Here is a 23,109-nt window from a genome sequence, read left to right as displayed (position 1 = left end):
CATGAGCTTACCTTTACTTGGAGGATAGACAGACAAAACAGATCAGTAAAATATGTAGTATATCAAATGATAAATATTTTGGTGAAAAACAAAACAGGAAAGGGATATAGAGCATCCTGAAGGTGGATGGTAGGGTAGTTGGCAGTTTTAATTTGGATCACAGGGAAGGGGATGGCAGGAAGGATTAGCAGGATGATAGGATTCACATTCCAGCAAAGACCTGAAGGAGGAAGGGAGTCATGTGAATATCTGGTGGAAGAACCTTTCAGTCAGAGGAGATAGCAAATGCAAATCACCTGAGGTCAAAGTATGCCTGGCCTGTTTGAGAAACAGCAAGTAAGCCAATGCAACTTGAGAGGAGTAAGCAAGCTATAGAGTAGAGAGGTGGAGTTGTGTTAGATAGGTTGTGGTAAGGATTTAGGCTTTCATTGTGAGTGAAATGAGAGCCATTGCTGGGTCTTGAGCAAAGAGCTTGATGTGACATATGTATTGACAAGATTATTATGTCTGCCATGTTATAAACGACTATAGGAGGGTGAGGGTGGAACCTGGGAGACCAGTTAGGAACAAAGGCCCTGGATATTCCACATTAACAAGTCAGGAAGATGAGGCAGATCTAGCAAAGGAGACTGAGAAAGAACAGCAGATGTGATAGGTAGAAAAGTAAGCAAGGTTGGAGTTCAGAGAGCCAAGTGAGGAAAGCATACAAAGGAGGCAGGAGTGTTCAACGGAAATGTATCAAATATGATGAATGACTATTAACCATTGATATTAACAGTGTGGAGGTCATAGGAAACCTTGACAAGAGCTTTTTCAAGAATGTCAAATGGAAAGTGGTAGTTAAATTGGATATGTTATATTAGTGGACCTTGGCAGTGCAGAATGTGATTATACATGCCATATCTCTTAAACACTGTAGATGGTACCCAGAATTCTCTTATTTTATTACATTCCCTATATTGTCATTTGCGCTAGAAAAATGAAATCAGTTTTAGGTTTTTCTGCTCCTTTACCTGGCACTGAAATTTCAGGATGGTTGGTGTGGTGTAGTGGAACCAGTACTAGAATGAAAGGTCGGGAGTCAGGAATTTGGTCCTAGTGCCGCTACCAAGTATCAAGATGGTGCAAGCCTTTGTGCAAATGTTTCAATCTCTGGTTCCAGTTTCCTCCTCTGAGCAATGGCACTGTTAGATTGGATGATTCCCACAATCTTTTTTTCAGCTCTTATCCTATTTGAATTGCACGAGGCAGATGCTTTTACTTTCTGGTTTCTACTTTAACCTTCTAGTTTCTCTCTTGATATTTGATCAGAGGTTAAAAACTTAGAAAAAGAAACACCTTCACTATGGGCTATGATTATGCTGATGAAAATATTCATCCTGAAAGCTTTTTGAAAATGAAGCATTCATTTTTGTGGAGGATTACTTGGGTGTATGGAGTCAGTGTTTAAACAGCACTTTGAGCTCATACTTCATAGAATATATCGAGTATCTCAACTGGCTTTATAGACCCTGTCATCAGTTTAACTCTTTTAGTTACAGTAGCATAATGGGAAATTATGTGCACTTGAATTGCAGTTTTTGTGCCTACGTTCGTATTGCATTTTCATTCCTCATCTGGCTTCTCAATAAAATGGAGAATTATTTTTTTAGTGATTTTTACCTGATAGATGCAATTATATGGTTTTCTTGCTATTAAAAAAAGTGCCCTTTTCTGGTTTTAGATTTATAATTCATTTAGCCATTATTAAGTTTTCAGTCAGAAGATAAAAGTTTAAAGTTTTGAAATAAAAAAAGATAAAGTAGTTTTGAAATATGATCTTAAATTTGAAAGATAATTGGAAAAGAAACATAAGAAACAAAAAGTAGCCATGTAAAAATAATTCCCAAGTGAAAGCAAGTATTTTTATACAATTATATATTGGCTCTTTTACTTAAATGTCTTTGAATTTAAAAGAACATATCAAATTATTAACATATTTACACCATCTATGACAATAAAACGCAACTTTCATATTATACTTTTTCATATTGGTTCTCAGATTAGCCACTTCATTATAACAGTGAAGTTGATGTTCTGATAACTAATAAAAATAGTACTTTGGGTGTATATTCACAAACATACATAGCTATACTATGCTTTTGAAATATGTACTTTTATTTGAGCATATAAATCCCCTAAAGTAGCATGAAGGGAGAAAACACTAATAATTTTTCTTTAAGCTTGCCTTACTTTTTACTATCTCTGTTATGATAGTTTCATTTATTTAATTAGACTGTCTTGGATGATTTAGAAATCTGTGTGAGATGAAGCACAAAATATTAAGTGGATAAGATGTCATATTTATACATTTTTTACTAAATATTACATTTTAAAATGTTTTTCCTTTCTTTAATTCTACTATAAGAGCTGAGTGGAAGATAAAATAGCCTCATTATTGTAGGAGAATTTCTCTGTTCCCTGCAATGACTCCAAAAGCTCTTGCACACTTCATCAGTATTATTGTAATTCTTTGGCTGCAGGATATTTGGCAGCTGTTGCACCCCACTGGCAAATCCTATTCATACTTCTTTCCCATTCAACATTGCCATTGGAGAATTGATTTCTCTCTCCTCTACTCTAACCTTTCCCAATTCATTTTGGATTGTTCAATGTGAAACATTTTAATTTCATATCATACAGCTATTCAGCTCACAATCCCTTTTTTAACCTGTCACCAGGGTAACAGCATAGCATGCTTTCTTTAGGCAATCAAGTTTTTATTTCACATGCTTAATGTTGCATTAAATGTTTGCATTTTGTTTAACCCCCTTAAATACTTTGAACTCTGGATATATTTTACAGGATAATGAAATCCTTGATTTTTGAGTCAAATCTAAATCAACTCTACATTCATAATAAAATGTCAAATGATTAATTTACATAATTCAGAGATTGCTATTAAAAATACAAATTAGCTAATCTGTATAAGGGAATTTTCTGTAAGCAATGGAGGGATATTTGTATATTTGTATACATAGCCCTTTTTCAAAATGGGATTTAAAAGTGGCTTAGAGAGATTTGTCAGTGAGATAAGTAAACATTTAAAAGAGTAATGGAATTGGTGCAAATGGACAAATATATCTTTTGAAGACATTATTTGATTTTTCAGTATAAAGCTTTTTTTCTATTTGGGTGCGTGTGTGTGTGCGTGTTTATACCATAATGACATATATTTGATGATGAATGCGGTAAGGTACTACAGTAGGATTAAACATCTCTTCTAGGAGGTTGATTTGGGCATTGTGTTTATTAACATCTGTTTATCACTTTAGTACTACCTTTTCCTTAAAATAAATAATTCAATAATAATGATAGATTAGTAAAGATGAAAATACTTCTATTTAGATATTATTCTTTGAATTGAATGGACTTAAATTTCTCTTTATATTGCTCTCTTTTCATCTTTATCCCAAATAATAGTTACAGTGACTTTTTTCTGTGAGTAAATTTTATGAAATTTGGAATATTCTAAGAAATATAAAGAAATGTGTAAGAAAAGGAAGAACAGAGACTAGTAACCTATGTTGTTTGAAAGCATTGTTATTTAAGTGTCTTTAGATGCATCTTATTAAGTATCTTATGCAGTCACTAAAGTTTTCATGTTAATGTATAGGATAAACTGAATTAAGTGGCCTTTTTTTCCTCCTTTTAAACTATCTTTTATTTTACCTTAAAAATTTTTTTAAAGCATGTACATCAATTCTCTGATCCTTGATTTAGTGCTCTTTGGAATTTCTGGCCTTTAACAGTGTGTCAGACTATAGTTTCATATCTTTATGTTCATATGTAACTAATGACCCTGGATATAGATGACATTGATCTAGATGACTAACGTCCTGATCATTCACTTTACAAAGATTACGTTCTTTCAGTAAATTCCTGAATGTGCAATTTAATGATTACTCTAATTCTGAAAATAAAAGTTATTAGATCATTCCCAAAATAACAAATAGTGCTCCACGTTGTAAGGTGCTTGGGCTGAGAATAATAAGAAAACAGTTTCTGCCCTTTCAGAAACTTAGAATAGAGTAGGATAGGAAGATATTAAACAGGTAATTATCAACTTGGAAGACTATTAGCAGAAAAGACTAGGTTGTTATTCTGGCGAAAGGAAGGAATCTCATTTGCAAGTTTGAAACATGATCAAAATGTCAAGTTTTCAATAAAAAGTTAGAAGGCATGCAAAGAAACATGAAAGTATGACCAATTCACAAGATAGAATGTCAATAGAAACTGACCAGGAGGAGGCCTAAACATTTTGCTTATTATACAATGACCTTAAATAATTTCTTAAAAATATGTTCAAAGGACTAAAGGAAACCATATATGAAGAATTAAAGCACAGTATGGGAATTATGTGTCATTAAATAGAAAATATCAATCAAAAGATAGAAATGATAAAAAAGCAAATAAAAATTTGAGAGCTGAAAGTACAATGCCTACAATGAAAAAGTACACTAGAGGGACTCATCAGTAAATTTGAGCTAGCAGAAGAAACAGGAAATTCAAAAACCTGTCAGTTGTTTTAACTAGTGTGAGGAACAGAAGAAAAATAAACAGAGCCTCAGACCCTGTGGGACACTATCAAATGTACCAACATATACATGCTGAGAGTCCCAGAAGGAGAGGAGAGGAAAAGTAAAGGACAGAAAGAATATTTAAAGAAATCATAGCTAAAAAGTCCCAAATTCTATGAAAAACATTAATCTGCACAATCAAGTAGCTTGGAAAACTCCAAATGAGATAAGCTCAGATCCACACCTACACACGTCAGAGTTAAACTGTCAAAAACCAAAAAGACTCTTAAAAGCAGAAAGAGGAAGATGACTCATCATGTAAAAGAGATCCTCAATAAGATTAAGAGTTCACATTTTATCACATACCACAGAGTCCAGAAAAGAATGGAGTGCATATATAAAGTGCTGGGAGAAAAAAGTCAACAAAGAATACTATATCCAGCAAAACTATTCTTTCGAAATGTAGGAGACATTAAGAAATTCCCAGGTAAACAAAACCTGTCAAGATACAGGAAAAGAAGTACTTCAGGGTGAAATGAAAGGACACTAAACAGAAACTCAGATACACATCAAGTAGTAAAGAGCACTGTTAAAGATTACTACATTGGTAAATAAATGTGTCTTTTATTTTGTAACATCTTTTTTTTCTCAGTTAAAAGATGACTGCACAAGTCAATAATTTTAAATCTAAAGTAGGCACACAATATATACAGATTTGTACTTTGTATGACAACAAGAAGACGAATGAGGGCAGAGCAAATGCTATATTAGAGCAAATTTTTTGTGTGGTAGTGTAATTAAGTTGGCATCAATCCAAACTATAGTGTTTAAAGATAAGGTGCTAATTGTAATCCCCAGAGTAACCACTAAGAAAATTGCTTTACAAAATAGTAAATGAAACATCAAGAGAATTAAAATGGTACACTAGAAAATGTCTGTTTAAACAAAAGAAAGCATTAATGGTGGGTTTAGAAGAACAGAAAAGATAATATACAGAAAGCAAAAAGCAAAATGGCAAATATAAATCCTACCTGATGAGTAATTATATTAAATGTAAATGGATTAAGCACACTAATCAAGGATATATATTGGCAGAATAGATAAAAAACAAGATCAAAGTATATGCTTTTTAGCATATACTTTAGTAAATGTAAATGGATTAAGCACACTAATCAAGGATATATATTGGCAGAATAGATAAAAAACAAGATCAAAGTATATGCTTTTTAGCATATACAATAGACACACTTTAGATTTAATGACAGTAGGTTGAAGGAAAGGGTAGAAGGACTTATCAAATATTACATTTGTAATACTAATATTACTAATATCAGATATAATATTTTTAAGACAAAAATGATTACAGGAGACAAAGAGGGTTATTTTATAATACTAAGGGGCCAGCCCATCAGATAGCTATAACAATTATGATCATAGAGAAAGTCCTCACTTAACATCATTGATGGATTCTTGGAAATATGTCCTTTAAGCCCTGGATAGGATCCCTTCTGTTGGAGGGAACACTCATACACACCCACACCCACTCAGACTGGGACAATTTAGACAGGCTAATTCAACTCTTGTGCACGCCTTTGGGATTTTGGAGGAAACCAGAGTACCCAGAGAAAACCCACACAGACAGTGGCCCCAGTCGGGAATCAATTATTTTTTCTTCTGATCAATGTTATAACAAAACAACATTAAACAAAATGATGTTACTCAAGGACCTGCTATATATGTACCCAGCAACATGGTTCCCAAATATATGAAGCAAAACCAAGAAAAGAAAAAGAAATGGACAATTTAGCAATAATAGTTGGATATTTTAATTACTTTCTATGATAGACAGGACAACTAGATAGAAAGTCGAGAAGGAAGTAGAAGACTTGAACAATACTATAAGCCAAATGGATCTAATGGATATCTGTAGAAACTTTATCCATTAGCAGAATTTGCAACTTCTCAAGTGTACATGTAAAGTAACATTTTCCAGGATAGACCATAACTACTATATTATATTCTAGGCTATAAAACACTCAACTGATTAGGAATAGCAGGAAACTTCCTCAGCCTGGTGAAGGCCGTCTATGAAAAGTTTAATGGTGTGCGATAATGTTTTTCTCCTAAGGTCAGGAATGAGAGAAGGACATTTGTTTTTTTTTTTTTTTTCAGCATTGTGCTAGAGTTCCTAGCTAGGGCACTTCGGCAAGAAAAATAAAAAGTATAAGAGAAGAAGTAAAACTATTTGCAGATGACATGTTCTGTAGAAAATCTTAAGGAATTCATACCAAAAAATCTGTTAGAACTAATAAATTAGTTCAGCAAGGTTGTAGGCTGTAAGAATGATATGCAAATACCAATTTTATTTTTATATAAACCAAAAATGAAATTAAAAATGTTTTATTTACAGTACCACCAAAAAAAAAAAAAAAGCCAAGACTTGTATGCCAAAAACAATTGTTGAAGTACAAACAGTGGGAAAATATCTTGTGTCCATGGATCAGAAAACCCAATATTAAGATGGCAACAATACTCACCTGATATACAGATTTGATACAGTCCAAATTTCAAACCAAATTCCAGCTGTTTTCTTTGTAGATATAGTCATCTGATTCCCAAATTCATGTGAAAATGCAAGGGACCCAGTGTAACCAACAAAAGAAACTTGAAAAAGAAGAACAAAACTGAGGGACTTATACCTCCTGATTTCAGAACTTACCACAGTAATCATGACAGTGTGGTACTGGCATAAGGATAGAGGTGTTGATCAATGGAATATAATTGAGAGTCCAGAAGTAAATTCTTACCCCAATGATTAATTGATTTAAACAAGTGTATGAAGACAGTTCAATGAGTAAAAGGGTAAATGTTCAATAAATGCTGCTGGAGTAGCTCGATATTTTTATGTAAAAGAATGAAGTTGGTCCCCTCCCTACATCATACGTTCAAATTAACTTAAATTATAGACCTAAAAATAAGAGCTGAGCTACAACACGCTTAGAAGAAAACATGGGAGTAAATCATTGTTACTTTTGGTTAGGCAATGATTTCTTATGTAAGATGCACAAGCAACAAAAGAAAAAAATAGATAAGTTGGACTTCATCAAAATTAAAACTTTTTATGCTTTAAAGGACAGCATCTAGAAAGTGAAAAGACAATCTACAGAATGGGAGAAAATACTTGCATATCATATATTTGATAGGAGACTTTTGTTGAGAATATATGAACTCTTATAACTCAATAATAAAAAGAATCCAATGAAAAAATGGGCAAAGGACATGAATAGACTGTTTTAAAATAAGATTTACAAATGGCCAACAAGCCTATGAAAAGATGTTCATTAGGAAAATTAAAAAACTACAATGAGATACCACTTTATACCCATTAGGATGGCTATAATCAAAAAGACAGAAAATAACAAAGTTGGTAAGGATATAGAGAAATTGGAATCCTTATACATTCCGGTGGGAATTTATGAGTAAAATGTTGCAAACCTGGAAATAATTTGGTAGTTTCTCAAAATATAAGACATTACCACATGACCTAACTATTTATTCCACTCCTAGGTGGAATATTCCACCCAAGGGAAGTAAAATCATTTGTCCACACAAATGTATACAAATGTTCATAGTGGCATTTTTCATAACAGTAGAAACCATGAAATGATGAATATATAATATTAAAATGTGCTATATTTATAGAATGGAATATTCATCAGTAAAAACAAATGAAGTATTGTTACTTCCTACAACATGGATGAAATTTGAAACTCTTATGCTAAATGAAATAAGGCAGTCATAACAGACCACAAATTTTATGATTCCATTTATATGAAATGTCTAGAAATAACCAAAGCTATGGAAATAACACATTAGTATTTGTGTAGAGCAGAGGTTGGAGGGGGAATGCGGAGTGATTGCTAATGGGTCCAGAGTTTCCCAATGGGGATCATGAAAAAATGTTTTAAAAGTGCTTACAGCGGTGTGTACAAAATTCTGTGAATATATTAAAAACCATTGAATTGTATACTTCAGGTAGATTAAATTTACGACATGTGAATTTTACGTCATGGGCTATTCAAAATTTTTAAAAAGGTATTATGTATTTCATATCTTCTCCAGAGTTTATAATTGTTATCTGGAGGAGGGTTAGTTGGAAATAAGTTAGACTGTCACTTTTATAGTAACTGGAACTTCTCTATGTTGTTTTAACTTTATATCACACAGATTCAAAGGCAGAGGAGGAATACGGGTTTGCACACGTGTACCACTTCTGCCTGCAGTGTAGGCAGGAACTTTTGACATCTCTCCTTGCAAAGGTTATTCCTGTCACTAAATTTTGAGCAATCATATAAACATTTTAGAATTGTGAGAAGAATATTCTTGAACAAGACTCCATCATGTTACAAGAAAGATACAGTGATATCTCACTTTAATTCCTAAAATTTGAACATGAATGAACCTCAAAAACATTATATTGAACTAAAAAAAAAAGCCACACATAAGAGTACCTGTTTTTGGAGACCGTTTATGTGAAGCTTAGTCTAATCCATAGTTGAACTACAGAGGGGAAGGAGACAATTCCACTGGAAAGATAGATGGTGGAACTCAAGGTTTGTGGATTTTACTGTTTGTAAATTGTGTATTAATATTTAAAGAAAACTGTTGAAATAATAGAAGAGAATTTTAGATATTGTATGAAATTATGATAATGAAGATGATTCTTAACATTTATGTACAGAGTACTAGTTAGTTTAAGCATCCTCTTCCTTTCATTTAATCAACATATGAGTTAGGTATTATTATTATCTTTGTTTTACTCATAGGAATCTGAGACACAAGGAGGGTAGTAACTTGTAAAGGTCATATAGCTTTTGTGGTCAGTGGTCGGTCTACACTAAGGCCTGCCGGAGTGATGGCTGTACTACATCGCCTTTCCTGACCAGTTGTGCCCAAAGTTTAAATTAAGAACCTAACTCCTTATTGGTGGAAGAAGGAAATAGAGTGTGCACAGTATTAAGATATACAAGATTATAACAACGTTATTATTTGTTTCTAGATTCAGGTGTTATTTGTGTGATTATTTGTAATGCTAAGGACACTAAACTCGGATGTGTTCCCTAACTATTCCTAGGCACTATTATGTGATATATGCTCTTCTACAAGGACATATATGTGAAGGTACACATTTTAGATTGCGTATAGGCACAATTCTATTCTTCCGCTATGACAATTTCTAGCTTTGAAGAGGTTCTCTGAAAATGCTGCTTTTATCTTTCTTCTGCAGTGATGAACTTTAATGTTAGAGTGTTGTAAATTCTCACATAATAAGGCTTAGATTTTTGTTTGGTTTGGCAGTAGACTTCTGTTTAAAATTCCTTTAATCTGTTCATTCTATGCTTTTTATATCCATTTTGATAGCTGATGGCTCTGAAGAATTTTAGAAGAATTTATTGCACTAATAATACTTTTATTTGTGACTTTTCCTTCATCCCAACTTGCTGAAAGTGGATTTTTTAGTGAATTGCTGAATTTTTGTGTTCTTTAGATTTCTTTTCCCCTGGAAGAAATAAGAAACAATTCATATGCCAGATCTAAAGTTTCATTAAAATTGCTTATGCCCTGTCTCAGGCATTTAAAGTGGGCCATCTGTCTAAACATCTCTCCTTTTTTTTTTTCTGATCATTTCCTCGACTTATTCATGAGCCATGGGAGGGCTCCTTTGTAGTCTCCATGTAGCTGGTTCTGTCTACCCCCACTGAATACATCTATGTGCTTGCATAACATATCTTTTCACCGTGCTGGAAATTCTCTGAACTTGGTTCAGATGAATGGCCCACTTTTCTGAAGGCCTTTTTCTTCCTGCAAAGATTTGTATGCAGAAGCTGACCTCTGTGGCTATGGAATGCAGCATATTATTCTTGATCATTTTACAGACCACCCACTGTGAAAGTTATGATGAAGGATTGCTTAATGATTCTTTGACCACTAACATTGTTTTAACTCAGTATTTCATTCCTAAATAGCTAATGGCTTTTCTGAGTATCTGATAATATGGTTTTGAGATGCTTATAATCCCTGCTAACTAAAGATGCTGTTATTTTTACATAAAATCTGCTTTAAAAAATGATATGTAATAGCAATGTATTTGAGTTAGTATTACTTGCACTTTTTTTGATTAAAATATTCCAATAAGCTAAATGTATCAGCATTAACATTTGTGATAATCAGCTGATAGTTTTTGTCATAAAATATAGAAAAATTTAGTTTTATTGAGCATGTTTATTCTGGTTGGCTGATGATAATCTCAGGTCTGGTAAGAGGTATTATTTGATTTGCTTTGAGAGTAGCTATTTATCTGAATTTCTTTTTACTGTTTTTTGTTTGTTTGTTTGTTTTTTGGAAGGGGACCGTTTGTGTTTAAAGTAGTAGCTTATATCAGCTTGGCAGGTAACTAATAAGTTGTACAGAGAAAATTTTTGATCAGAGGGTAGCCTTTTTCACTAGGTAAATATTTTAGTAACGGAAGCTGTTTTCTGGGTATCATTACTATGGTGAGTTGAATGAAGCTCCTAGAGTTTTCTCTCCTCTTTTCAGAAAGACATTTATAAAAATCTTCTCTGATACCATCTTGGATTTACTGGATACATGTAATTCTTTTTTAAAATTTAAAGTATAACTATAGATAATTTTTACCATTATAAACATGTTCATGCTGGTGGACTTGATAGCAATCATTGTTAATGTAGTTTCAGCAATTTTGCAGAAATAGAGCATATGTACTTTTAGGTTGGTATGTATTATCTTTATTTATAGTTTATTATAATTTATTTCTACCGCAGATCTTATTGATATTTACATTGCATGTATATGTCCAAACCTGTCCATTTTATTTAAAAACAGAACAAAACAAACCACTTCAAACTTATGGAAAGCCAGAAGGAATCTTAGCACATTTTGTTTGTAGAAGAGTAAACTCATAAAGAGATTCCACAGTTTGACCGTTTTTTTCTGAGTATCTCAAGGTCTTGCTTTCACAGTGAAGCCTCTTTCCTATATCCACTGACATATTACCTTAACAGAAATTGTTAGAAAAGTGCCACTTCAAGAGTTGTGTGTTCAGAAGAAGCAACAGCTTTCCCTGTCACCTCTCCAATTCTGCTCTGATCCATATTTTACAAGTATGGAAATTTTGGTTCAAAAAGATGGAATGAATTCTCTGGTACATTGCTTGTAAGTGAATGGGGCTGAGGTTAGACCTCAGCATTTTAACTCAAAAGAGCCTGCGCTCTTTTTACAAGGTCCCTCTTGGGGCAGGTTATAACACATATGAAACAGATGTGGATCAAAATAAAACAATGGAAAAATAAATAGTAGGCTCTGAAGAGAGGCTACTCTATTTCTCCACCATCTGTAAGAGTGCTTTCTGTGGGAAAATGTCTTCTGGGTTCTAACAGGATGTCAAGATCGACATCTTCCCAAGTCCTCTGGAGACAGGCATGCTGCATAACTAAAAAGGGTCTCTACATTTACGTAAAAGAGTTACCTGCATTAGGCCACTAAATTGTGAAAATATTAAGCATATATTACAGGTTAAGTGGAAGGGATATCACTGAAATTCGTAGTATAATTAGGGAACAGTTTGTGTGAGAGAATATTCTTCTTGAAAAACCTGTTTGAGAAACAGTTCAAAGTTTCTTTAAAGGGATTTCAGTTACAGAGGAAACAAGAGTATAGGCCTAGAGTTTTGACTAAGCATAATTATATAAGTTAAGATTTATGTGCATTATTTAATTTAATCCTCAACATCACTATGATGTGGAGACTTTGATTATCTTAATTTTATACACAAGAAACAGACTTAAGTAGTTCACTCAAGGACAGAACTAATTAATGGCAGAGCCATTAATTAGCCAACTTCTGCAAGTCACCAGAGCCTGAATTTATAACTGTGCTTAGTTCTCCTGCTTGTCTTAGCTTGGCTGGTTTTGTGAAACAATTTAAGTGCTCAGCTCAACCAGATATACAAGTCAGAGAATAATCAAAACTAAAATCGAATGCAAAGAATGGGGCCTTATTTTTAAGGAACTTGAATGATAGGTAAGCTAATTAAGATTTAACCCGATGTAAAGTAGAAAACCATGGAACAATCTTGAGCAGGAAAATAACCTAATTATCAAGGATAGCAAAGATTTAGGAAAGCCATGTTGCCCAATAATCTAGCTGTGAGGGTATTTCTGTCATCACATTACCCCTGAGAGGTCAGGGTGTTAACCCCGTTTGAAAGCGAACAAAGTGAACTCTAGTGAGGTCATCGCATAGTCCAAGAGCAGCCAGGTAATCTTGGAGCTCAGGGTTCACTCTCTTTTAGTAGCTCATGCTAATGCCCCTTGGGTGGCACGGCCCCTCCTATGCAGTGCTTCACACATAGTAGATGCTCCTCAGATTTTTTCCTACTTCTCCCCTAAGTTTTTTCTCCCCAACCTGTGCTGGAGGCTGGGGATATAAAAAGAATGCATGATCTTGGTCTTTTAGGAGCTCACAGGCCAATGGAGGGAGACAATCATAAACAAATGCCCTATGGAATAGAGTGCCAAAATAGAGATTGAGTTGGAGCACAGCAGCACTCTCCAGCCTTTCCTTCTCTCTCTGCCATGCTTTATTTTCTCTCTCCTCTCCTCCTCCTCTCCCTCATATGCTTTGCTCCCATGTTGTTTTCGGCTCCCAAGTGTGAGGGTCTGTTCTCTGAAGCAATCCTCTTCAAATTGCCAAAAAGGAATTTTCTAGGCCTACAGTGTGCATTGTTATTGATGTGTTGATGCATTTTCTACTTTAATTTTTCACTTCTATAGTATTTAAAACATTTCTTCATCTTTGGAAAGTAAATCAGTAAGTAGTGGGCCAAATACAAATATTCACCTAAATTTTTAATCATCTTGTATTAGATGTTGTATCTAGAGGTGATTTGATTATATTCAAAGTTTTTGTGACTATGACTTTTCTTTTAGTTGATTATGCAGAGAATCTTTTTGAAATCAGGGTCTGAGTCAAGTGGGGGAAGGGAGAGTTAAATTAAAACTACCTGCAACAATTTTTCAGAACTACGACTTTGAAGCCAGAGTCTGGACATTGCATGTTTATTGCCTAGTAAATATTTTCAACTATAAATAATGTAACCATAGAATACTTAAATTAGATTAGTTCAAAATTATTAAAATTTTGTAAATTTAAAAAGTTATATGAAACATTTGTATTCTAAAAATGTTTTTTGTCTCTGGGTGCTTGACCTAATTTTTCTGGACTATCTAATATTAATCATACATAAGACAAGACCCGCGTGTTAAGACCAGCATAATGGATGTGGTATTCTTATCAAAACAGATAAACAAACAAAAGACAAAAGAAACTTTTGGAGGTGATGGAAATGTTTATTACCTTGATCACGGCGATGGTAACATGTGTGAATAAATAAATATGTCCAAACTCACCGAGTTGTATATGTTAATTATGTGCAGTTTTTGCATACCAATTATAACTCAATAAACCTGGAAAAAAGAAACAATTAGCATTATAATTTTTTAAAGACAGTCTTGGATAGTAACCAAATATTGAAAAGAAATTAATATTGCTTAAAGAAGGTTAATTTTTGAGGGACGGCCATAATTAAGCAACTTAAATTCATAGACTAGATGATGGTACTTCAAATAGCTGATGGTACCACAATTATCCCAGAATGACTGCTGTTGTCCTTAGAGAGACTGTGTGTGTGTGTGTGTGTGTGTGTGTGTGTGTGTGTGTGTGTGTGTGTGTGTGTGTGTGTGTGTGTGTGTGTGTGTGTGTGTGTGTGTGTGTGTGTGTGTGTGTGTGTGTGTGTGTGTGTGTGTGTGTGTGTGTGTGTGTGTTTAACCTCTCTAGTTTAAATATGAAATCTTTTTTTCCAAGGGTAGAACCTTCTAAATAAAATGCTCTAGATCCAGTCGTTAGCAGTTTTACTCTGCACACTTAACATCAAAAGAAAATCAGTTTACTGAGAATAATATAAAATTATTAACTCCTTTTCATTTCTTTCTACTTCAGAGTGCCTATTGTTAAGCCACAAGTGGCTAACTGGGAGCTTTCAATAAAATTGAGTGATGAAGTTCATACTGTTGTAGCATCAAACAGTGGACCAACTTTCTCTGTAAGTTTTCTTTCTTTTTTTGTGGGGGACGGGGGTAATCTTGAAATTATGAATATTTATCACAATTTTTAACATCTTCAGTGACTCTCATCTTTTGAATCTATAACATGGCTTTGTATTTGTTTTATCTTCTTTAGGAAGCTGAATGTAAATGAAAATTTTTATTCTCAATGCAGTTAGGAAATAACATTCCCAGATGTAGCCACATTCTAAACTCACTTCTTGATACCTGAATCATTTTTCTTCTCTTATTGAGATACTTTTGGCTTTGTTATAGAGAATAGTATATTTAATTATACTTCTAAACATATGATAGCTGTGGTAGGTAATCATTCTTTTAAAACAAGTAATCTGAAGCCTCATATAACATTTTCTTGAGATTTCATGTTGTGAGACATTCTTGAGGCTAAATTTATCTTATGGTGACATTCCTTTGGTTTTGAAGAACTTAAACCCCTTGGATAGTCTCCATGACAGAACTATCTTTAGTTTAATTCTTGTCTGTACTGAACAATGGTACAATAAGATTTAGTGTTTGCACTGTGGTATGAGTAATATGTTTAAATTCTATTTTTGAGATTGCCAGAAAAATACCATGAAGAGTTACTATTTTAACTTGTGTCCTTTTTTATTTTCAGCATGAACCCATAGAAACTACTATATAGTTGGAGAAATGAGTATTAATCCACATTTCTTTACTCATAGTTATGTTGCATTGAAACGTCATTTTGTTTTGGGGAAAATGACTTTTTATCAAAAGATTTAAGCAGGATATAAAAATCAAAAGAATATAATTTCACTGAAATAAGACCTGCTGAGGTTTGAGGTACATGGCAGTTTCTTGATCCTAGCTAGAAAATACCACAAGTCAAGAATTAGTGAGAATTCATTTATTTAACAAAAACTCATAATATGCTGACTGTGTGCTAGGTAGGTGCTAAACTGTTATGGTGGAGAAGCCGATGATCTTATGTGGTAGTCAGAGTCACAAATAAAGGAGATTAATTCACGAATTAAGGGTAGCCTCCTTGGCTGTATTTAAATGTTTTGATTCCTTCTATATGCCAAAATTGCTGAAGCATTTGTTACTGAAGTATATGTCACTCAACTCTCTTAAAATAAAAACTATAATGGAGTCAAACAATTGTTTTATGATATATTTTGTGATGAACGTATTTGATTCTTTACGTTCTCCTTTCTACGTGATCATTTAAAAAAGTAGTTTCATAAGTGGACAGTTAACTGTACATCAAGTTGAGTAACAAATTATATGTATTGAATAGAAAAGAGTATTAATATTACCATGTAGCATTTTCCTGGGGGAAAGTTAACTTTACAAAAATGTAGACTTTCGCATAATTTTCAGTTCTGTCCTGAGCCACCACTGTAGTGGTAATCTGATACCCCAGTACTGTGTTTTTCTAAGTAGTGCCTTGCCTTAATAAGAAAATTGCACAGGTTACTTCTTTAAGCTGTTATTTCTCTGTGCTTGTTTAGATTTCATGTTGGAAAACTAGAGACCATTGGCCTGACAGCTCAAGTGGTGTTTCTGAATTTTTACTGTAGAATTACCTCTTGTTTCACTATTTAGCTCATGAGGAAAGTAGGACTGTTTAAAAAAAATATCAAAATTAATACATTAAAAATTTCCCTGGAAAACATCCACCTTGATATATAGTATCAAAAACTACTTCATGTATTTATTGGCTTAGCTACTATCAGAAGCGTCATACCTAATGTTCTTATGATAGTATATTCCTTTCTCCTAAGCATATTTATATTGAGCTTCATGCAACATCAGTATTATGAAAGTAGTCAAGTTGAATAGTGTGAAGTAGGCAAAGGCTAATTGGTGTATGAAGATTTTAATAGTGTGGAACCCCTGCTTTTAGAGTCTCAGGGGAGTGCTGTGACTATTGGTTTTCTAGATCACCTACTACCACATCAAGAAAAAATTTTTCTAGAGATGACAGTCTAGGTTAATTAGCCCAGAGGTAGTACAGGCAAAGCCATATTGGTTTAGCTCACATAATGCTTCAGATACCCTAAGTTTTCAGAGTTCTTTTATTTAATTAAAAAATTTAATTATAAAATATATCCAATTTTCACAGCAAATGTACAAATCTTCTATGTAAATCTCCTATTAAAAAAGCAGAGCCAATTCTATTTACATTAGAATCAAAAATAATAAGATACATAGGAATAAACTTAACCATGGAGGAGAAAGTCTCATATGCTGGAAAGTACAGTACCCTAGAAACTGCAAAATGTTGCTGAAAGAAATTTAAAAAAGTGCAAATAAATGGAAAGCCATTCCATGGATTGGAAGACTTAATTTTATGATGTTACTATTACCCAAAGCGATCTACAGATTCAGTATAATCCCTATCAGAATCCCAACTGGAGTTTTGCAGAAAGAGAAAAATCCATCCTATGATTCATATGGCACCTCAAGTGACCCCAAATAGCCAAAACAATTTTTAAAAAGTATGAAGTTGGAAAGCTCACATTTCCTGATTTCAAAATTTATTACAAAACCACAGTAGTTAAAACAGTGTGGTACTGACATAACACAGACATATAGACCAATGGAATAGAATTGAGAGCCCAGAAATAAACCTTGGATATATGGTCAAATGATTTTTGACACGAGTGCCAAAACCGTAGTCTTTTCACCCAATCGTACTGAGAAAATTGGATATTTACATGCAAAAGAATGAAGTCGGATCCTTACCTTACACCATATACAAAATGAACTAAAAATGTGTTAAAGACCTAATCGTGAGTGATAAAGCTATAAAACAGGAGAAAACACGGGAAAAGCCGTATGGCATCGGATTTGGTGATTTCCTGAATGTGACATCAAAAGCACAGTCAAGAAAGCAAAAAAATAGATAAATTAGGGTACATCAAAAACGTAAAACTTTTGCGATCAAAGGACGTAATCGACAGTGAAAAGGCAGTCCACAGAAAGGCAGTCCAGAAGAAAATAGTTGCATATATCTGACATGGAGTTATTATCAAGACTATGAAAAGAACTTTAATAATTTATAGCAAAACAAACCCACTACCCAACTTAAAAATGGGTAGAGGACTTGAATAGACATATCTTCAATATAGAGAAGATATACAAATGGTCAATAAGCACATGAAACGATACTCAACATTACTAATCATTAGGGAAATGCAAATCAAAACCACAACTGGATACCACTTCATAGCCCTTAGGATGGCTACTCTTAAAAAAAAAAAAAGTCCAGAAACTAATAAGTGTTGGTGATGATGTGGAGAAATTGGAATCTTTGCGCACTGTTGGTTGGAGTGGGAAATAGGCTGCTGTGGAAAATAGTGGTTTTTAAAAAAATTAAAAGTATAATTACCATATGACCCAGCAATTCCATTGCTGGCTATTAAGGAAAAAAAAAAAAAAGGAAGCAAGGTCTTGAAGAGATATTTGCATACCCATATTCAGCAACATTATTCACAATAGCAAAGAAGTGGAATCGACCCAAGCGTCCATTGACAAAGGAATGGATAAACAAAATGTGATAATATACATATAATAGAATACTATTTAGCCTTAAAAAGGAAGAAAATTTTGACACATGCTACAACATGGCTAAACCTTGAGGACATTATACTAAGTGAAATAAGCCAGTCACAAAAGGATAAATACTCTATGATTCCAAATCATACAATACCCAGAGCAGTTAAATGCACAGAGACAGAAAATAGAATGGTAGTTGCCAGGGATTGGGAGGAGTGGGGCATGGGGAGTTGTTGTTTAAAGGATATAGAATTTTAGTTTTGCAGGATGAAAAGAATTCTGGAGATGGATGGTGGTGATGCTAGCACAAAAATGTGTGTATAGTTAATACCACTGAACTATACACTTAAAAATGGTTAAGATGGTAAATTTTATCTTATGTAAAAATTTTAAAAATACACAAACCAGTGCAAATTAGTACTTTTGATGAAAAATTAAAAAGTGGGGAACATGAAACTTTTGGGAAATGAAGAAAGCATGGTAGACGTAAAAGTTAAGTGAAGGAGAGGTGAAATATTATTTAGCTTACTAAGATGATAAACTCAAAAGTTTCAAAAATAAGTTGATATTTATATTATTTTCATAATTCCTTTCTGGATTCCCAAGATTGTTTCCATTTCTGTTTTATTCCATGTAACATGAAACTGGTCAAAATAGTTTATGATAAAGGAAAAGATTAATGTGTTTGCTATCTTAAATATGATGGGCTAAAGTTATATTGAAGACAGTTTACTTTAGAGAAAAATATGAGTTGAGTTCTCTCTATGAGAAGAACATTGGCTTAGGAATTTGGTCTTTTCAGAGATGGAAAGGAGCATTGTACATGTACTTGTTTGTTTTTTTTGCCCGATATTTAGTTATGTTAACTACTAATATATTAGAAAACAGTTATATGATCCTAGATATCATTTGTTACAGTGAACCACTGATAGAATTTTTTCGAAAGACCTTGTAAAGTACTACTTAAGAATAACCAGAATTCTTAGACTATTGAATTTTGACATACCAGTATAATTTTTGTGCTAATAATTAAAAAGAAAAATCTAGATGATCAAAGGTAACATTTAGTATGAAAAGGAAAATAATATTTTTTAGTTAAAATTTTTTCAGTTCATTTTACTGAAGAAATATTATCTTTTTGCTTCTTATAGAAAGGTCAAAATCTAACTTTTTCACAGACAAAACTTTGCTGCAGTTTTAAATTACAATCAGAATCTTTTCATTTTTCCAATTTCAAGTAAGTTATGTGTTGATAAAATTTTTATTAAATGTTAAATGGCAGAGATCCGTTTGTGGAACCACAGTTGTATGCAGCAAACCAAGTGTAATTGGTAAAAATTATAAAAATCTCTATTTGCAGATGATATGCTGTGGTATGTAGAATATCCTAAAAAAGTCATTAAGAAGCTATTACAATTAATAAACAAGTTTAGCAAAATATATAAAAATCAATTGTATTTTTTTTTACTTGCCATGAACAAACCAAAAATAAAATTATGAAAATCCCATTAACAAGAGCATCAAAAGAATAAAATGCTTAGGAATAAATTTAACAGAAGCGTAAAACTTATATAGTGAAAACTACAAACTGTTGAAAAAGAAATTAAAGAAAATTCATATAAAGAGAAAGCATTTCATATTCATAAATTGAATGACTTAATATTGTTAAGATAGTGATACTTCCCTAACTGGGATGCATTGCAATTCTTATCAAAATCCAAGCTGTATTTTAGTCAAAAATCTACAAGCTAATACTAAAATCCATATGGAAACCTCAGAGATCCAGAATAGTGAAAACCATCTTCAAAAAAAGACCAAAGTTGGAGAACTTACACTTTCCCCTTCTAAAACTTACTAGAAAGCTGTCTTGTAATTAAGACAGTGTAGTACTTACGTAAAGATAAACATATGGATCAAGAGAATAGAATTGAGAATCTAGAAATAAGCCCATAAATATATGGTCAAGTAATTTTTGATGAAGGTGGCAAAATAATTCAATGGGGAAAAGAATAGTCTTTTCTACAGCGATGCTGGAACAACTAAGTATCCACGTGTAAAATAATGAAGTTGGATCCCTAGCTCATGTTGAGTTTCTATACCAAAATTAATGTAAAATGGACAAAAGATTTAAATATGAGAGATAAAACAATACAACTTTTGGAAGAAAAAATAGTGGTACATCTTAATGACCTTGCTTGTGGCAGTCAGTGGTTTCTTAGATATAAACACTAAAAGCACAGGCAACAAAATGAAAAATAGGTAAATTGGTTTTTCTCAAAATTAAATACTGGCAAATCATATAGTTAGTAAAGTACTTGCTCTTAAAATACATAAATAACACAGTTTAATAATAAAATACAATTAAGAATGGGCAAAGGATCTGAATAGACATTTCTTGAAAGAATATGTACAATTGTCAACAAGCACATGCAAAGATGCTCAACATCATTAGTCATCAGGGAAATGAAGGTCAAAACCATAATGACTAGCACCACATACCCACTAAGATAGTTATAATAAAAAGTCAGAGAATAGCAAATTTTATCAAAGATGTAGAGAAATTGGAACCCTCATTCACTGTTGGTAGGAATGTAAAATGGTACAGCTGGTTTGGAAAACAGTCTGGCATTTCCTCAGATGGTTGAATATCTCGATTATCCAGAACCTTGACTCAGGTCTATCATGAGTATTTAATAAACATGAATATTTAAATGAGTATTTTTATACTTATATTCTTGTTACTATGGTGCATATATTTTACCTTCTAAATAATATTTCAAATAATTTTTCCAAGTAATTATTGCCTGGGCTGGATGTCACCGACTCAGAGATGAATTAAATAGAAATATATGTTCGTTCGCCCTTTCTGCAAAATAATTTGATGACATTCATCAAAGACTTTACAAACATTTATATTGTTTGGTCCACTAATTTCACTTTTAGAAATCTATCTCAAGGAAACAATGAAAAATTGCTAATGTGAACATAATATTGTGTTGGAAAAAAAAAAAGACAAATGAAAGGCAGTTTGCATTGGAGGTCTCCACATAAATAATCTGTACTTATGGTAAAGGGAAGGCAAACTTGAAAGTAGTCACAATACAGTGATAATTGTCTTAATAGAGGTGCCTTTCAACTAATTAAATCTGGGAGAAAGAAAGAAGAATGCACTCAGCTTCCTGGGGGAAAGGAAGATCTATGGAAATGTGAAGTTCTACTTGAGAGATTACTAATGAGTAGCAACTTAGAATGTCATTTATATAACTTGCCTCGAAATTATAATATAGGAAAAACACTTGGAAGTGGTAGCATGGGAGAGCAAAGTTGGTTGAAAAATTAGAGATATCTTCTATAGGTAAATAACTTTAATTTCTTATTATGGAAGTATGTGCTTCCTTAATTTTATTGTCTCCCATAAACAGAGTGAAAAAAGAATCGCCCTGCTTTGTTCTAGTTGCATTGTTGTTTTTGATACTTATTTTAGCCTAGTCAAAGTTATTTCATGGAGCAACAGATTACTTTGGTCTATTTTATTAAATATATGCCTTGCCCAGGGCAGTGTGGTAAATACTTTACAAACATCTCTGCAAGAGATAGTAGTAAACTGGAAGGTGGATGTTACTAGCCCTAGTTTACCGATGATTTTGGAAACATTTAGAACCCAGGTCAGTGTGATTCCAAGGCCTGTGAACTAGTACCTCTCCATATCTAACTTTACAAAGTAGCTTCGCTAGGCAAAATTCTGAGAAATACTAGCACTGTCTTGGAACATTAGCTCTGCTAGACTGGATAAATCATTGTTAATACAAGAAATAATATATTTATTTCTAACCAGAATAGTTTTGTTACATGATAAAAGGAATTTCCTTTGTGATATGTTGAAAAGTTAAGGTTCTATTTAAAGGAACCATGGAAGGTATTTCAAGAACATGAATAAATCACAAATATTATGTACACAATGTATCCACTTTAAAAAAAGTATGCAATTAGAGTTAAGAGTAGCTGTTAGAAAGTATTTTTAGTATCTTATTACCTGTTATAGATGTTAATGTAATTTTTAAATTGGTGTTAAAATTCAAAATACTGATTTCTCAGTGATTTTACAGTTTTATCCATAAGTAACAATTTTTGAGAGCAATACAACATTTGAAATAGATAAGATTTTGCATCTAAAAGAGTTTGTGTGCTTTCGTTTTGTTTTCTTGATAATGTTCTTTTTGGTTGATATAAAATTGTCCCATCTTTAGATGCCTGTGGTGGAGGGAGGGAAATGTTTTGTAGTATTCATATCATTGAAATTACCACCCTATATTTTTCTTCTCCAAGAAAGAATATGGTGATGAACATAAGAATAAAAAATAATAATTATATATGGGTGCATAATAAGAAATAATTATATACACATTGTTCGAGGTTTTCTTTCTCAAATATAGCCAACCCTTTCCCATTTGTTCTACCTCATGTATTTTGTTCTAGATTTCTTGATTAAGAAAACATTCCACCAGTTTGTTTTGATATTTAAAGAGCACTTTGAAAATATGGTTTTAAGTAGAGCTCTTTCAATATTTTTATGTAACATTTCATAAAGGGTAAGAATTAAATGAACTTAACATACCAATAAATAATCTTGTGTACCAAATATTTTCTTTGTTTTCAAATATTAATGTAAAAAATCTTAAATGTATTTTCAATAAGACATTATACCTGCATTTTTACATCATAATCTCTGTTCTTTTTATCCCATTTGTAAAGAGTAGTGCTAAATCGTGTAGTTACTGGAATTTTTATAGAGACATGATAATCATGGTGGCTCTTTTAAAGAA

The 23,109-nt window shown here is 32.8% G+C and overlaps 1 protein-coding gene across 2 annotated transcripts in view; it reads left to right on the top strand.

The window, feature by feature from the left end:
• The window catches only part of PCCA (propionyl-CoA carboxylase subunit alpha), a 337,827-nt gene that overhangs the window by 201,576 nt on the left and 113,142 nt on the right, over positions 1–23,109 (top strand). For both annotated transcript variants that reach the window (XM_015587373.2, XM_015587371.2), the window contains exon 19: positions 14,637–14,739. In XM_015587373.2, the coding sequence (XP_015442859.1) occupies positions 14,637–14,739 (103 nt within the window). The remainder of the gene's footprint in view (positions 1–14,636; positions 14,740–23,109) is intronic.

The sequence above is a fragment of the Pteropus alecto genome, unplaced genomic scaffold (genome assembly GCF_000325575.1).
Source record: "Pteropus alecto unplaced genomic scaffold, ASM32557v1 scaffold13, whole genome shotgun sequence".
NCBI lineage: Eukaryota > Metazoa > Chordata > Mammalia > Chiroptera > Pteropodidae > Pteropus > Pteropus alecto.
Note: the sequence above shows the minus strand (reverse complement) of the source record. Positions and strands in the feature narration are given on the sequence as shown.